Source organism: Girardinichthys multiradiatus, chromosome X, assembly GCF_021462225.1.
Source record: "Girardinichthys multiradiatus isolate DD_20200921_A chromosome X, DD_fGirMul_XY1, whole genome shotgun sequence".
Taxonomy (NCBI): Eukaryota; Metazoa; Chordata; class Actinopteri; order Cyprinodontiformes; family Goodeidae; genus Girardinichthys; species Girardinichthys multiradiatus.
The window spans coordinates 29,931,818-29,950,298 of NC_061817.1; the positions used below are offsets into that span (position 1 = coordinate 29,931,818).

The 18,481-nt window shown below is 40.1% G+C and overlaps 1 protein-coding gene across 3 annotated transcripts in view; it reads right to left on the minus strand.

The window, feature by feature from the left end:
• The window catches only part of LOC124862730 (unconventional myosin-X-like), a 49,608-nt gene that overhangs the window by 12,601 nt on the left and 18,526 nt on the right, over positions 1 to 18,481 (minus strand). For all 3 annotated transcript variants that reach the window (XM_047356810.1, XM_047356811.1, XM_047356809.1), the window contains 3 exons: positions 7,570 to 7,664; positions 2,217 to 2,399; positions 886 to 1,043 (listed from right to left, as the gene is read on the minus strand). In XM_047356810.1, coding sequence (XP_047212766.1) covers positions 886 to 1,043; positions 2,217 to 2,399; positions 7,570 to 7,664 — 436 coding nt within the window. The remainder of the gene's footprint in view (positions 1 to 885; positions 1,044 to 2,216; positions 2,400 to 7,569; positions 7,665 to 18,481) is intronic.

The window sequence follows — 18,481 nt, forward strand, 5'->3', positions numbered from 1 at the left end:
TAAACAAAATCCTTTGATTCCTTTTTCGTCCTAAATGTAATTTAGACATTAAGACAATCGAATGTGAATGACTATGAAGTAATTTTTTTTAAATGGTGTTATTTTCTCTTCTTGACTCTGTTTTTTCAATCCTGTAACACATTTCCTTATGGCTACATTGCTTGTGCTTCAAACATTTTTCTGATCATTTTAATTTTTCTCATCTTTCATTCCTGCTCTCCTTTCAGTCTGCTAAAAAAAATGATGGAGGAGCCCTTTAAAGAGAGCCCTCTTCTTTCTTCCATATATAAGCTCGGACCGTTCTAGCTGAGCACACAGTGATAGACAGAGGCAAGTAGATTAACCACTTTCTTGAAGATTAGAGACTCTCGTTGGGAGATTACGGGGACAAGAGGCCATGCGAAAGGCTGCTTATCTGGACCCAGTGCTTCTTGCCTGGCCCTCATCCACCTCCTTTGCCAAAACCTGCCCCTTTTTTAACCCCCAAGGATGGACTGATGCAAGAAAGTCCCTTCTCTGCTGAATGAGAGCACAGCACAATTTGTTCTCCTGCAACTCAATGCAAAATGTATATAAATTGGACTCTGTGCATGGAAATTTAAGGTTAAATACCTGGAAATTCCTCCATCTTCAAACCAGCTTTCTGTTTTTGTATCCTGTTCTGGTTTGATGACAGAAAAAGAGTTCATTGAAAAGAGAAAAATGCTTCTAGAGTAAACTTTGGACTCCCAGAACGCCGTGGCCGTGTGGTTTCCATGATAACACAGAGAGGTGAATAATGAGCAGTCCGATGGCTGTTTGTGTTTGGTGGCTCTTATCACAAGTAGTTTGGCAGCAATTGTGTGCATGCTTACGTGTGTTTATTTTTTCTTTCATGCTACCCACCTCGATGTCTCGAATCAAAAGCTGTGTCGGAGTTTCCACCGGTGATTTGGTATCAATGATTTTCTGGATGGCGCAGGCCCAGTGCACAGCTTCATTGAAATGCTTGGTGTACAGCCTGTAGCAGTGCTTCCGTCCATAAACAGTAATGCTCCAGTAACCTAAAAAATAATAAATGACAAGTCCAACCCGAACCTGATATTTCAGTGTAATTTAAGTAAAAAGGAAGTGGCGCTACACAGTGACACCTAGACTTTCTTTCTCTCTTTCCCTGATTACCTCTCAGATTCACTGAGGATCAAAGGTCAGACTGAGCAAAACCTCAGCCCACACCAAAACAAAACAAGAAGAGCTATTCTGCTGTAAGTCTGCCCTTGGAGAACAGGCAACGAAATTCAATTCAAAAAAGAAGAATCTTCCTACATGCTCAGAGGAAGTATTAAATATAGCCCTGTAATGGCTGTGTAGCTGATCCTCAGCTACACAGCCATTACAGGCTACCCTGGTATGCGTCTTGGTACCAAATCCTTCTTTGGTTAGCTTCTAGATAAAGTACAGACCAAAAATTGAGAGTTTTATTAAAAACTGAAAAGCTTTGAACATGCTGGTGTGACGCTTTTTATTTTCTTAGGTTTGGTGCCTTTAAATTACTTCTACTGATAAGGGTTAATAATGCCAGAAGTCCTAATAGCGAACTACAGTCCCTCTGTAAAAAAACAAAGAAAAATCAATAGAGGAAGTAAAGATTTCATGCAACTCATTTGTGACAAATTTATCAGTGGCTTAGAGGAAACAGATCTAAAGTCGCTGTTGAAAATGCACTTCTGTCCAAAAAAGTCCCTGGGTGTAATGATTTAGCAAGAGTTACGTCTTGGCCTGGATTTAGAGAACAGTTCAAGGTGTTTTAAGTGGTTTTGGTTAAATCAGCAGGACAGAACCTCCTCTGCCGATGAGCTGACTTTGAGGGCGACACGAGTAGGGTCATCCCTGTGTCACACAACAAAGACTTTTTTTGGCAAATCTATAAATCTTTTGTTTTGCTCATCTAAAAAAGGGAAGGGGTACATCAAGGCTTCTAATTCAGCCTTGAGTCATGTTTTGGAAGAAAATGTAACAGGGACTTCCCAATAGTACATGTATGTGTCACACATGGGAAGGAAAAATAAATAACAAGATTTAACCTTTAAAAGAAACAAGGAAAAACTCCGTCTAATGATTCCCAGTAAGGAGTTAAAGCAGGTCTGGCTAAACTTTACATACATTCTTGGAAACCATACGGGTCTGCTTCTGGTTTTTTCTGTGCGCTTTCCAAGTATGAGGTTTTCTGAGCTCACCTGCTTCTTTGTATGTCTGCTTGTCTGGCCAAATGACGGAGCAGAGACTGGTGAGGACCAGTGTGCCCAGTCTCCGAGCGCCTTTCTCCGGCCCGGTGTAATAGTCGAGGGAATCGTGGCTCAGCACAAACCAGTAACGTCGATGCTTTATCCAGCTGCCAGCAACCTCCCGCAACAGCCAACCTTTTTTGACAGGAAACACCAGCATTATTTGACAACTTCAAAACCTCAGAAAACAATTTATCAAGAAAATAATTAGAAGATCTGCCAGCAGGACACAGTCCTAGTTGAGTCCAAGTTACTGGTTTTTTATATTTCATTACTTTACGAGTGACAGAGCACATTTACAAAACTATGCAAACACTCCCAAATATTCAAAAAGATCAGATTTTTTTAAATGAAGGGTAAATACTCTGACCGTAGATCTCAGACTATAATACAACTTATACAAGTACTTGGGCTGCCTTTAAGTAGTCTTTAGAAGAGACCTTGGTATCAATTATTTGCTAAGAAAATCCAAACAAATTACAGGTAATATCTGTTACGAAAAGCTATTAAACACCCAGAGTCAAAGATAAGTTGTTCAAACATGTTGACTTTTGCTCCTAGACATTTCTTAAAAAGGGAAGTGCAGTGGAGAAGGTTTTGAGTACTCCATATGCAAACTAAAGTGGACAATTGTGAACCTAGAACATTAACCGCTAAAGTTGGAACTTCCCAGCTCACACGCGTTTCAGTTTCAAGTAAAAAAACAGCAAACTATAAAGCTAATAATGTATTTCTCAGGATTTTGTATTTTCAAAAACTGTATTTACATGTTCACTCTACAATAGTGTGTGTGAAAATTATTTAGATAAAAATTGTCAAAAAGTAAGACTTTTTTTTTTTTTTACTATGGCACCCATATTGGATATTGAGGTCAGTATTGGAGAGAAACACCTAAGTTTTTCACTTCAAATTCAAACCTCATGGGATTTTAATATGATTTTTTTATGATTATGGATTCCAGTCAAAACCGTAAAAATCTATTTTTTCAGAAAATTTGATAACATAAAGAAAATTACAAATATATTTTGAAGTCTGAAATGTTATGTTATGACCTACACCATCATGGGAAAGACTGCAGCAAACAGTCAATTTTTTTGTGTAACCCAAAAAAGGTCACTGCTTAAGAAGCTAAGTGTTCTCAGAGTGCTGTATGCAGGCATGTTGATAGAAAGTTAATGGAAAGTTACCAAAAAGTGTAAAGGAAAAAGTTGGCTAAGCAACAGGGATAACCACAGACATGATCCATAGTGTTTAATAAATCTAAATGAGTTTTACTGTTTGAATTGAATTGCAGAAATTATTTAAAGCAGAACACATATCAGGATGTGGCATCTCGTCTCATCAACTGACACACATAAACTGGCATCTTTAAAACACAGACATGTTGCACTGAGGTGCAATGATACAGGACATGATACTGGACTCCAGCATTGAGGAGTTTTATCAAGAACTTCGACACTCCTCAAAGCAACAAGTTCGGGAGCATGTCTTGGAGCGTCGGCCACCAACCAGATGCAACTGGTGTGGAGTGATTTGGCAGAAAATAACACGCGTCTGACGATGTTGATGTGCGTTGTACTTTTCTATGATATTCTATTTTAAAATGTTTGTCAGTGTAGTGAGAAGAGGAAAACTTAGTTACTGTTATTAAAAGCTTCAGAACAACCGTACAAGGGGGTACAAATACAAGCAACTAATAGCATAGACATTAACTGTTGCATGCAGCCAACATAATTACCACTTTTGATGCTGACAGAGCGAGAGGAGAGAGTGTTACTGTGGCAGAGTGACAGGGAGGGAGACAAAGAGACTACTGCAGTCATGCCTTCTGTACTTGCCAGGCCTGTCTCTACAATGCAATACTGTTGAGCTCCAAAAGCTCTGAGGATTTTCTGAGGCTGCAACAAAACAGAACCACTGTTCACAGTGAACTTCTCCCTTAGACTATGTGTGCAAATCATTCTTAATAAGTACTTAATCTGAGAGCAGATAAATAAGTAATCCTGGCAGATCCCGATTCAAATACTGCCTGTAGACAAACAGAGGAGGACTGAAGAGTTCTGGTAGCGGTTTGGGTGGTGCTCAAAGTTTATACAGAGAGCTGTCGAGAGCACAGAGAGTTGTCGTAGGCCACCTGGTGCAGTTCTAGGTGCCGTTTAATAATGGCAGCGGAATAAATACATGGGGACTTTATGTGAGAGCACCAGGCTCATGCACCCCATGTTGGGAGTACTTTTAAAAGGAACAATTAGGAAGTAGACCGTCAGCCTCCAATCCTGTGAAAACTAATGACGCCACGATCAGCATCACAACTTCCTCTGCAGTCAGTAAGCTATGTGCCACCTGTCAGCCGGCGTTTATTTAGCCGGCATCTTTCTTCCTTCTGTACTTGCTCTCTTCATATTTCCTTTTTAACCTTGCCCCAAAGTACAAAAATCCCCCTGCTTTGCTGCTGCTCAAAAATGAAGCTCAAGAGAGAACTGTGAGTCAGGGGGTGTATACTAAGATTACTGTTTGAGGACACCTCCTTATGCTGTAAGTGGTGGTTTAGAACCTGTGTTAAAGCACCAAATAAAGCTCAAGTAAAAAAAAAAAAAAACTTAGGAGGTACTTTACACCACATCAGATGGGGTGCAAATCAAATCCCGGCATGAAATAGATAAATAAAAATCATTAGCTAAAGCAGGGCTGAGCTTGCCAACAGGCTGGATGTGGAACGGCTGAGACAGACGACCTGTCTGGGCAAGAGCATGGAGAGAAGGGCATGACTGCTCTGCTGACACCTTCATCACAGAGACAGGATGTCCCACAGATGCAGTGCTTTTTAGCAACTTTAACTGGTGTGATAAGAAAAAAAAGCAGAGAAAGGCAGAAATGAGCAGAAGAGTCCTCAGATCCCCTTATGTATAACCCTCTCAGGCTCTTCCATCTGGATCCCATCTCTGTAGCCTGCTAATGTTTCCCCTGGGGGCCACGGCTCGCCCTTAATTTGTTTCATTTGTGACCTCTGACCTCTTAGTGCCCTGCCCCCTCAAACATGGATTGAGAAAACAATCTCCCTTTGTGTATTTCTATTTTTTTTTTCTGCAAGCCTCCAGCTGCTTTCAGAATACTGGATTTTTATTCCATGCATAACGTTACAGGAAAATACATTTAGGGGGGAAAAGAAACAACTCTGCTAGTTTCTTTGTATTTGATTAAAGCAAAGGAAAACATGTTGCTTTTTTAAAGCTAAATCAGAGGTAAAGGCTTCTGACTTGCCAAAGTTCTACCCAAATAAAATCCCATACTATTAACTGACAGTGAAGTTTTTGAAATGTGTAAATGACAGGATGAACTTCACGTTTGTGCAAAAATAAACTTGCATAACCTTTTCTCTCCTTTTGGATCAGGCACATCCAAACAGCTAAGTTGCAGTTTACTAGAGCATGTAAAGCCATGCATCATGTGAGAAGTAATTTTAACCGAAAATCAACAAAGGTATGTCAATAAACCAATGTCAACATCTCTTTCTGTCACCACTCCATGGGTTTTACAATTCATCCTCACACCATAAGTCTATATCTGCATTGGCGGTGACCTATTTAAGATACTGGGGCAATTTTTGCCCAATGTACCCTCAGGATGTCTAGCTGGAAAAAAAGAGAAACAAACATGTGCAGGAAGAGAAATGCACTAATGGAGGCATTCTTCAAAGTCACATGGAGAAAAATGAGAGAGATTATCAAACACCCTCAGGTGTCCTTCATTGTGAGATGTGTGTACTGATGCAGTCTAGTGATTTCTGATCAAGTGGTGGTGCAACGATTGGAATCTTGGAAATAATGACAGTGTTGCAGGAAAACACTGTGCCTTGCAAAAGTATTCAAACTCTTTGAACGTTTTCACATTTTATCAAGTTAAAACCACAAGCCTCAATGTATTTTATTGTGTATATATATATATATATTTATAAATAACGCTGGTTCATTTCATGGGCTAAGGTGAACCACCATCCCACTAAGCCAGCGGTCCACCGGGGATTTCACCGGTTGCCCCGTATGCCAGTTTGCGAGTCACTTCACTAAACGAAGACCAAACACATTTTAATCAAGAATGTACCAGAAACCGAAACCTGAGTCCAGTCTATGTGAAAACAAGTCCAGGCTTAATTATGCAAGGATATTTGGAAAATACCGGCTCGTTTTGCATCTGGTTTCATTCCTGCCGCTTATAAACCTTTGTCCTAGTTTTAATCTCTTTACAGCCTAAAATAGTATGTATTTAGCTCCATCTATTTTCCCCTTCATCTCTGACCAGCTTCCCTATCCTGGCAGCAGAAAAGTATTTCCAAAGCATGATGCTGCCATTACCATGTGTCACCATGGTGGTAACACATGGTAGGCCAGAACATTGCATTCTCTATTTACTAATGAGGTGACGTCTGAAGGCAACGGGTGGCACAGGATTTCATTTAGGAGGGGCAAGAGTAAAGGGGGATCAATTCATATACACATTAAATTTTAAAGATATTTATTTATAAAAAAACAAGTATTTTTCTTTCACTTCACAATTGTGCACTTCTTTGTATTTGTTTATCACATAATAGCTCAAGAAAATACTACGATGTTTGCATCTGTAAGGTGAGTAAATGTCAAAACGTTCAAGGGGCATGAATACTCTTACAAGGCAATATAGCTCCACAGAAAACCTAACCTGAGAAACAGAGGGTGCATAGTGAGGAGGGCAAGCCAGAGATGCATGGCAACTGCAGTCAGAATTAGGCAATGTGACTGTGTCACTATTCCAAACAGGAAACACAACACATGCAAGCAACAGCATTTTAATGCTGCCTATTAGCAGAAGTAAAAGAGAAAACATATTTGCACAGAAATATCTCATGAGATCATTACTCAAAAGTACTAGACATGAAAGACTGATGCCAGTAACTCTCCTTACATAAATATAAGAGACAATCTGGATCATGAAACACGTTCCACAATTAACTACAAGAAAAATCATAATTTAGCACATTAAGGTGTTTCTTCAGTGTTTAAAACAATTTAGGGTTGATGTTTTTTTGATTTGTGAAATTTAAAAGGACACACATAAGAGTTCATCAAAACTTTCAGGAATTTTCCAATAATTTTGTCAATGGTTCTATTAGTTCAACATGCAAAATGATTCATATAGCATCAATGTAACACAAGTAGGAAAAATGAAAGTTTTGATTATAATGCCTTTGCACATATTGTACATCTTATATGAATAACTGAATGCACTGATTGATTGATGATTAAAGGCTAAAGGGATTTTTCAGACTCACCTTTTACTATCAGATCTGGGTCTTCATCCACACCCATCCCTTTATCCTCACTGGTTGGTTTCTTCATTTTTACAGGTGACTGAGAGACAGTGTGCCTGTGCAGAAGAGCAGAAACAGAATGTAAATAACTCAGCATCCCTCTCAGCTCAAGTCTTCCTCAATAATTGCAGGGTTACTGTAACTGGCTCAGAGACACACTGCTGGCTGTGACTTCCAACTTCCAATCACCATGCAACTCTGCCAACTCGCAAGCCCCTCACATATGCTTAGGTGGAGAAGGTCAGGCAGGGGGGACTGAAAGAAGTGCTACAAATATCCGCCGTCTCGTGTTTTCCCTCCCCACCCCTTCCGTAGCACGCAACCTGCGAACGCACACTGATGCACTGCGAGCAGCCGCGGACAGCTCGAGTCTTTTTTATCACTTTGGATGGCCAGCCAAACAGGCGACTGAAAATAAACGTGACAGGGCGACGCCGGGCTGACTCTCGGCCAGCCAGCTTGTGCCGGTCAGAGTAAAGGCAAAAGGTTCAATAGGTCAACGTCTTAGATGGTTAAAAGCAAAAACATCAAAACCATCTGTAAATCTGCTGAACGGCTGCTCTTTCTCTTGCTGATGTTCCACCCATCAAGCAGCTACCACAGCTACATTGTTATAAACAGCACCTTCTTTAGCATCTTGTCAGATGTTGTGTGGTGAAACTTGTATATATTTCTTTGTTTTTATGATTTTATGGAAATTTGGAAAGAAATCTTTGCCTACCTGGGTTTTATTATCAGTTGTTTTATAAATCATTAAACAGCGTATGCTAGAGCTGGCTTCCAATTCAGCAGAGGGGTCAAGGATCTCTTTTTTGTTGTCGTCTTTATTTGACATCTGGAAAATCTTAGATACAGTTTAAATCTTTAATACTTGGAAAACTCTGAACTAGAATATTATCCTTCATATCACAGCGTACCTAAAATTTTATAAAACTTCAAAACAGGAATGTTTGGCATCTAAGCCGATCACAGTTTAAGAAGCATAAGTACAGTTAAAAACCCAGACATATATGGTTGTGAAATAAGAAGTAGCATGGTCTTTTTCTGGTTTTTGATAGGGTGTACAATTGTGTGTTTGTAAGAAAAACCAAAATGCTCAATGAGTTGGACAAAAACTAAAGTTTTTATGTGGTAAACTAAAAACAAAGGTTCTAATCTGAATATATATAATAAAAGCTGCTTGTTTTGGAAATAGAGATTTTTATCTTTTAAAAAAATTGCATAAATTCCATGCTTGTCAAGACTCCTTAGGAAACCTGCTGTTATCTCAGACCAAGGGCAGTTTTCAGTCTATTAGACAGCTGAGCAGCTTAATCTCTCCTCGTTTATTTATAAAATAAGTTGTTTATTTTCTCCATTTCCTGGGTAAAAATGTGAGGTTCAAGACTTCCTGTCCTCCTCCTCCCCCTCTGACCGCCTCCTGGGATTACTGGAGAGACATATAAAGTGGGACCCGCCTCCCAGGGTCATTGGCCTTCAGTCACCCAAGCCTCCATCAGCTGATTTATGTCATTATCGATCATATAAGTGCAGAATGTTCCTCCACACGGAAGGCGATAGTAATCAATAAATCCCAATATAGCCTTATCTGCTTAGACTTATCTTACTGCAGACTGCTGAGGCCATTTCCTTAATTTCGGTGAACTCTGAGCTGATCTGCAACATTTTGTGACACAGATTCTCAAAGATGCATGGACATTTGGTTACTTTATGATCCAATTTGCAAATGGTGATTGCAATACTGTGGTCACTCTGACCAGTGCTTATATTCAGACAGTAGAACCAGTGAAGCTGGAAAACGTTCCTTTATGTATTTGGAAATAGATATAAAGTGTGTTGTAAAAACAGAACAGAGAGAAATTCGGGACTCTGTCATCTCAGGTCATATGGTGTCAGTATGCCTGCTTGCTTGATGCAACTGCTGGGTATACTTAAATGCATTAAAATAAACACAGAAATATGATGACATCTCTTATTTGGGGTTGTTAATGCGCCCTACTGCATAGCAGAGACACCCAGACAGCTTAAACTGGATGTAGACAGTATGTATAGAAACACTCCCTGAGGGAAGCTTGTGGTCTGGCATTCACAGTGCACATGTTGAAGCAGAATTTCTTGACTGATGTTTGCTACTGTTACAACGCCAATATATCAATTTAGCATACACAAATAAACTCATTTAATGAGAAGCCGCCCCTGGAGATGCAAACCTGAGTCACCGCTAGAGTGCCAAAAACGTAGACCATCTCAAATGACTAATTAAAGCTAAATTCTAAGAAGGTAAACCCAAAATGACTCGCACACAAGAGTTTCAGGCAGAAACAATCAGTTTTGCAAACTAAAAACACCTTTTAGGTCTGCTTTTGCTTATTTGAAAAAAGCTAAAACAGAACCCTCTGGGTTAGAGATTGGTCAGTGGCCCGAGTGGAGAAGTGCGGGTGCCTTTTTCCAAAAGTGATGACAGAAAAAAAGCAGAAAATTAACAGATTGATTGGGGCTTTGTTAGAAGCACTGCACCAATCTGTGATGGTGAGAAAGTAGTTAACCAAAAAGGAAAAGCTCTTCACCTATAGTCCTGCCCATTCTCCAACCCTCACCTGCTGTATGGTCATGACATTTGGATTATGTCAAAAATGATTTTCCTCAATATATTCATCCTGATGTAACCAGGTCTCATTTAAAAAACATACTTTTAAGTCAGATTTGCTGTTCCTTATGGGACTGAGCAAACAGGAAAAGAGAGGGGTTACTGGAGGAAAAGGGGACTTAATCAAGCCCCATTTTCAACTTTAAACAGCACAAAATGCCTGACCCTTAAACCGTATGCTGCTTGTTACAAAGTCTGCTGAACTACTGTATCCAAAAATAAAACATAAAAATCAAAGACTTCTTGTTAATGTGGAAAATCAGCTAAGTACCTTAAATTGCTGATTTCTGTTGTCAGCATCTCTTATCAGGAGTTATTTAATGTTATTTCAAGATAAACTAATTTGTGATTGTTTCCTTACCAAACATACTAATAATGGGCCAAGCAGAAAGAATAACATTTAATTGCATTACCAAACAAACCGAATAGAAAATTTTAAAATGAGTGGCATTGTTAAAATGATGACAATCAGATAATTCTTTAAAAGTGTAGGTTTTCTGAGAGCTGTTTTAATAACAACGGTCAACAAAAGATTCTAAATTGTTTTTGTGAGGGTGCTCTAAAATATATAGTGCCATAAAAAATTATCTGTGGATTCCTTCAGTTTTAGTTTTTTTGCGCATATAATTCAGATTAAACAAGTTTTATAAATACAAATTTAGTTTTCACATGATGATTTCACCAAATGGATAAAAAGCTAATCAACCACATTGTTTTGGTTCACCTTCATTCACCACACCCAGGCCTGATAACGGACCTTTGAAATCTAGAAATTACCTAAACAGAACCTGTCTCACAACTTGAAGTAGGTCAAAAGATCTCAAAAAGCAACAAACCATGTTCAAAAAAAATAAATTATTGACATCCATCAGTCTGGAAAGGGTTACCAGCAAGCCACAGTGAGAGCCAATATCCACAAAAGAAGTAAACATGGGACAGTGGCAAATCTTCCCAGAACTAGCAGGCCTTCCAAAATTACTCTGGGAGCATGCTAATAACTCATCCAGGAGGTCACCAATGAACCCAGACCATCACCCAGAGACCTGTAGGCCTCATTTGTCTCAGTTAAAGTCACTATTCATGATTTAATAACAAAAGAGACCATGCAAAAACTGCATTCATGGGAGAGTTCCAAGTTATAAACCACTGCTGAGCATGAAGAGCAGTGTCACATTTGCCAGAAAACATCCTGATCCATGATCTCGAAGAGTTTTTGGGAAATATTCTGTTGTCTAGTAAGAAAAAAGTAGTATTTTCTGGAAGGTGTTCTCTGTTACATTGGGTGTTAATCTTAAAAAAGCAGTTCAGAAAAAGAACATCATACCGTCAGTCAAACGATAGCTTCATGATTTGGGGCTGCTTTTCAGCTTGTTCTCCGGGGTCACTGAATTAAAACAATTCTGTGAATAAGAGCAGGTCAGAATCCCCCTACAGTGATGTAAAAGAGTTGTTTTTGAGAATGTTTAATGGCATTTGTGGCCCTCAAGGGTGGGACAACCAGTCATACGGTTTGGGGGGCAAATACCAATTCACATAGGCCCAAGTTTGTCCTGATACCTTAATTACCCCTCAATAAATCAAATAACCCTTTTTCTATCCTCATCTCATCATATTCTGATGTTAAAGTTTGTTTGAGAATCTGACAGATTTAAGTGTGAAAAAAAGTGAAACAGAAGAAATGTATAAGGGATCAAACACTTTTCATGGTACTGTATATGTATTAAAAACGGTCTAAGTTTAGGGGGGATGTTTGAGCATAATTCATGCGATGGCTTTGCATCTCCACAGCTGTCCAACAGCCCCTCAATCTAACCTCCAACACTGCCCCCATCTACCACCCCCACATTCCCAGAAGCCCTAGCAGTGGTGATGGGGCCTTAAGCAGGAAACTTCCTGTGGAGTGCAGGAAACAATTTGATATGGGGATTAGGCAGCATGGAGAACAGAGCGAGTACACATCTACAGACAGCACTTCTCCTACCTCCTTCTGCCAACTCTTCCCTCCAGGTATAAATAAACTCCAGTGTTTTATCATTTCACCGCACATCTGCTGAAACTTGAAATGTGATACAAATTATGAGATGTGCAGTTTGAGATCAGCACTCTTAGCCCCTGTACTTTCAGAGACGCAAACATGTTTGCTGTTATGCTGCAGCTGGGAGCTGTGCAACAATGAAAACAGACAGTTTAGGAAAGTGAAATGGAAAATGCTGGCAGGCAAAATCCCTTAGATTAAATCAGATGAGTAAATAAACTTCTGGCTGCTCCACAAATTTAGTAACACAGGTCAAGCAAAATGACTCGCTTATTTTTGTATAAACCCACAAAATAAAATGAGATCGGTGAAGCAACTACATCCTGAAGAACCTTGCAGGTGTGCTCAATTAAAACTAGGAACCATCAGGGTCACTTGGAAGGAGATTTACTGAGAGATTTACATTCAGCTGTTCCATGCTGGCGGACGCATCAGTTTCAGGTGGACATCACTCAAAGATGCATGCATACGAAGTCTTTAAGAAGACTTCTTATCAGCTAAAGGAGATAAGGAGTATGTAGATACATGGGAAGAAAATAAACACATTTTGGCTACTTCGGTGAAACTTTTCCTGCCTTCCTGTCTCAAACATATATAATTTTATATATGACAAGTAACAATTATTCAGCAAAAAGGAGATGACAAAAAAAACTATATATTGCTACCATTCTCTATGCTTGTGAAATGTAGGGTCGTATGAGTTCCGCAATGTGGTAAAAGTGGATGGAATTGTGCAATTTCACAAATGGAATCCACTACAAAACATGAAATGTTGGAGAATTCGCTCATATCAGTGTGTGAGGAAAGCAATATTATAGTTCTTGATGTAATTTACCCACTGCAGCCCCCTCTACCTGTCATTACCTGTTTAGGCAGGGCTCAGCTCTCTTTTCCACACACACACACACACACACACACACAAAAAAACAAAAAAAAAACAAACAGCTGGCCACGGTGAAAAGGTTTGAAGTCCATTAAAAAATTAGGAAAATCGAAGCCTGATGGCAAGTTTAGAGCAGAACAAAATGTTTTTTATGAATTGGGAGAACAACCTTTCTGCAAGTTTGACCTGTAAAAAAAAACATGAATGGACCACTAGCAGTCAACAAGTCACATCAGAAACAGGGAGAAGAAGCAGTCCAGCGTGAGCCAGTCATGCCTGCAAAGTCTTGCAGAAGTGTGGGTCTATCGAAACAAGGCATGTTGTGATTGACAACTCATAATGACATGAGAAAATGACAACTAAAAGTCTTGACATACCTCTCCGTGTCCATGTAAATGAGCCGCTTGGACCTTTTGAATGGGAATGTGCCCCTGTTCCTACTATTTTTAGCTCAGCTGAACAACCGCATTCAACTTGGTGATACAAAGGTTTCAGTTCAGCTTCTTAAAGGGGGTGATAATGTGCTGGTTTATACACCGTCTATTCAGAAGAGGAAAAGAACCCAAAAGAAGGAATAAAGGTATTTCTAAACAGAATATCCTTGGCGTCTGAGAGAGGAATTATCTAAAATAGAAAAAGCGGCAAAGCTCTCCTGTACTGTACTTCAACAAGGTTTATTTTTTCTTCTGCTTGTGATCTAACCCACAGTTTTCTGTTTCTGCTATGGATTTGACACTACCCTCCGACTAGGAGTATATTGTCCCTGTCGGCTTGCATTGCTCAGCAGGTGGTTGGAATCGGGTGATTTACAGGCAGGCATAACAACATGAATCTGAGAGTTGGTCCAAAACAACCCTGATCCATCAAGGCCTGGGCTTTACTAGCCACCAAAATGTGTCCTGTTGTAACAGACACCAAGATGTTAGCTAGTTGATGCCTCAATACTTATTTATCTGGCACATCCCACAGATGCTCGATTGAACTAAGATGTGGAGAATTCAGAAGCAAGTCAACATTTCAAATTTGTCCTTGTCCAAACCATTGAGCCATTTTAGCTTTAGGGCATAGTGACATATCCAGCGGAATGAGTCCACAGTCCTTTAATTATCTGTTCCATGAAATGGTTTAAGTAGTGGTTGGATATATGCCAAGACCTATGTTTTCCTATGGTAACATTGCCCAAAGCATAACACTGCCTCCGCCGGCTTGCTATCTCCAGATGATAAGAGATTCGCATACATCCCATCATTCATTTAATCTAAAACAACAACAAAAACAAGATTCATCAGATCAGGCCACCGTTTTCCACTGCTCTGTAGTCAAGGTCTGATGCTTTTGTGCCTAGTATTGACGTTTTCAGGATTGACAGGTGTCAACGTGGGGGCCCTGACTAATCTGCAGCTTTGCAGCCTCATAAGAAATGGACTGTGATACACTGTGTATTCTGACACCTTTCCATCATAACCAACATAAACCTCTATGGCAATCTGAGATGGAGTAACTCGTCTGTTGAATCGGACCACAAAGGTCAGCCTTCATTCATGACCTTGTTTCTAGTTCACCAGATAGATATTGACCAGTACAGAGTGGGAAAATCCGACAAAAGCTTTGCTTTGACATAGTTGTCTAGCCATCACAATTTGGCCTTTGAGAAACTGTCTCAAATCCTTATGCTTGCCTAGTTTTGCTGCTTTATCGCATCATTTCTGAGGACAAAATATTAAATTGCTGCCAAATATGTCCCACTCACAAAATAGGTGCCATGATAAAAGAATAATTAGTTTTATTTACTTCACTTCAGCCTGACTGGTGTACAACTGCTGAGGTTAAAGTAGTTGAGGCTGAAACCTTAGTTATGCGACGTGAGTAGAAATGGAAAAATATAAAATATAGAAAATATGTTTGTCTTGTTACCTGGCACTCTAATGTTTTAAGGTGTGTGTGTGGAGATGACAATAGCCATTTCCAGATCATTTCAGCAATAAAGATGCAACCACAAACTCCCCCATTATGGACCATTTTTAATATTCAAATGATACAAGTTTATCCACCACAGCTTGTAGTGCCATTTGAGCTTTGAAAACATCAAGCCGGGATCGCATGACATATAACTCCGCAACCCGAACATGAGCATATGCATAAAATGTGTTGGGAATTTCCCCTATAACCAGTAACATCTGTCTGAGCTCTGTGTTGCAGTTTCTGTCACTGTCCACATGCATTTAAGGTTTCCAATACAAGCTAAATTATTGTGCACAATCCTCAACATCCTATGTGTATCAAATTCTACTGATTAGTTGGACAATCCAACCACACAGCAGCCGGCTCTCATTGCCACTAAGGACCATTATGTTCCCCTAACCCAAATGCAGAGGAAAAAAGCAATTTAAGAAAAAAGTATACCAAATATACTGTAGTCTGATAAAATATTTGCCCGGTTATAGTTTTATTCTGTTTTTGCTTTTCTGTCATACTTCAATGTTTCAGATCATCTAAATAAATTTTAAGCTCAGACAAAGAAAACCAGAGTACATACAAATTGCAGTTTAAAATGATTAAATTTACTTAATTGTTGTTAATTGTTTTGATTCAGCCACGATGGAGGGCTTGCAAACATGAAAAAGATGTTTATGGTCATGCCAAAGAATCGCAATTGTACTTAAATCTAGACTTTGACAAGGATACAACAAAACTTTAAATATTTTTTTTTTCTTCTAATAATTCAGAGGTGTATTTGCTGGATTCTTCAAATCCCTATACTGCTGTATAAACCAAGAACTCACAAATTGATGAACGACGATTCTAGACAGAATTTCTCCTGGAGAGCAGAATTGGTGGCTCCATCAATTACATTAAGTTGTTCAGGGTTGTTCAGGTCCTGAAAAAACAAAGTCACTTGAGACCATCCCCATCGTTGATTGCCAGTACTATGTCCTTTTTCTAAAATACTGTCCTAGTTTAATGCCAGATTTAACTGCGACACAACTCACAAAATTCTCACCAGTCCACAAAATATTTGACCAAAAGTCATGCTGATTGTCAAGATGTTTAAGGGAAAATGTGGGATGGCCCTTTGTTTATTTTGGTGTTTGTTTGCCTGGGAACTTTCCCATGGATGCAGTTTCCCCAGCCTCTTTCTTATTGTTAAAAACATGAACAATTACCTTAATTGAGACAATGTTAGTTGTTGTTCTCAGTTCCTGCATAAGTCATCAATGTGCTTTTGGAGTCATTTTGGTAGACTGGGAAGGTACATGACACTTTCATGCTGGCGCCATTTGGGAATAATAGCTAACTGTAGTGCACCGGAGTCCCAAAGTCATAGAAATGGCTTTGTAGCCCATTGTAGACAGACAGATGTCAATGACTTTGCTTGTTACCTGTTCTTGAATTTCTTTAGATTGGGCCATGATGGGTAGCTTTTTCAGTTTTTTTAGTCTATGTCATGTTATTATACAGGTTCTATTTAAGGGATTTCTTGATTTTACAAATCTGGCAGTAATTAGGCCTGGGTGTGGGCTGTGAAACTGAACTCAGTTTTCCAAAACTAATGTGGTTAATCAAAATATCATTTGTGATTTAATAAGGCGGGTAATAATACTTTACAGGTTGGTTTAAACATCTTTTCCTCTCATGAAAACTATTTTGTACTTACTCAACACTCATCACAGCGCTGTTGTGTTGACAGCTCAGGTTAGGGGTCCAGGTTATTACAGCAAACATGCTTGAGCCTGAATGCTAAGTTACTAAAAGCTGTGCTTGAAATTAGATATGTCTTAAAAAAACGAAAGCTTAAAAAGCTATAACTGGGTTAATACAAGAGATTTAGCAGTAACCATTTTCAATGCGTCTATCCTGTAATATGGAGCAGTTAAGTTTATTTCTTCCAGTGAAAAACGGGAAAAGAACTGGAACCTGGTATAGCTTAGGAGAACATTTACAAGTACATGTTATATTAAATGTTTTGCTGTGAATACAGAGATTTTTCACATTCAAGCTAAAATTTGAGATAAACATTTTAGAAACCTTTAGAAAGGAGGCAGAATCACAAATGCAGAACATGTATCACAGTTTCACTAATTTGGAAAAGAAATCAGCAAATGAACTGAATGCTGGGATGTACTTTGTAATTTGAGCTAAAGACAGAAAACAAGGACTATTGCCATGTTGGATGAAAGACTACTACCAACAGTCTGGACGAGTACACAGAGGCTGTGACTTCCTACATCAGCTTCTGTGAGGACAGCTGTGTACCATCATGCACCAGGGTGAGTTACAACAACGACAAACCCTGGTTCACAGCTAAACTCAGAAGGTTAAGACTAGATAAGGAAGAGGCCTTCAGGAGTGGGGACAAAGACATATACAGAGAGGCGAAGTACAAGTTTGGCAAGGCAGTGAAAGAGGCCAAACGACTGTACTCTGAGAAGCTCCAAAACCAGTTCTCAGCCAACGACTCTGCGTCTGTCTGGAAAGGGCTCAAGCAAATCACCAACTACAAGCCGAAAGCCCCCCACTCCATCAACGACCGACGCCTCGCCAACGACCTGAACGAGTTCTACTGCCGCTTTGAAAGACAAAGGGACAGTCCTGCAACCATCTCCCACGACGCCCCCCAACAGCTGCAGCCACAATCCACCACCCCCACCTCCCCAACCTCAAGAGGGGCCTTGGCACCTCCAACCCCCACCCTGAAGTTCCCCCCCACCAGCCCCCTACCCACGCCGAGGACGGCTCTTTCCATCCAGGAGAGGGACGTCAACAAACTCTTCAGGAGACAGAACCCCCGGAAAGCTGCTGGTCCGGATTCTGTCTCACCAGCCAGCCTGAAGCACTGCGCTGATCAGCTGTCTCCAGTCTTCACAGACATTTTTAACACCTCACTGGAGACATGTCATGTGCCAGCCTGCTTCAAGTCCTCCACCATCGTCCCTGTTCCCAAGAAGCCAAGGACCACAGGGCTTAATGACATCAGACCCGTCGCCCTGACCTCTGTGGTGATGAAGTCCTTTGAGCGCCTTGTGCTCTCACACCTAAAAGACATCACCGACCCCCTCCTTGACCCCCTGCAGTTTGCCTACAGAGCCAACAGGTCTGTAGATGATGCAGTCAACCTAGCCCTTCACTTCATCCTCCGGCACCTGGACTCCACAGGAACCTATGCCAGGATCCTGTTTGTGGATTTCAGCTCTGCCTTCAACACCATCGTCCCAGTTCTGCTACAGGAGAAGCTCTCCCAGCTGAGTGTGCCCGACTCCACCTGCAGGTGGATCACTGACTTCCTGTCTGACAGGAAGCAGCGCGTGAG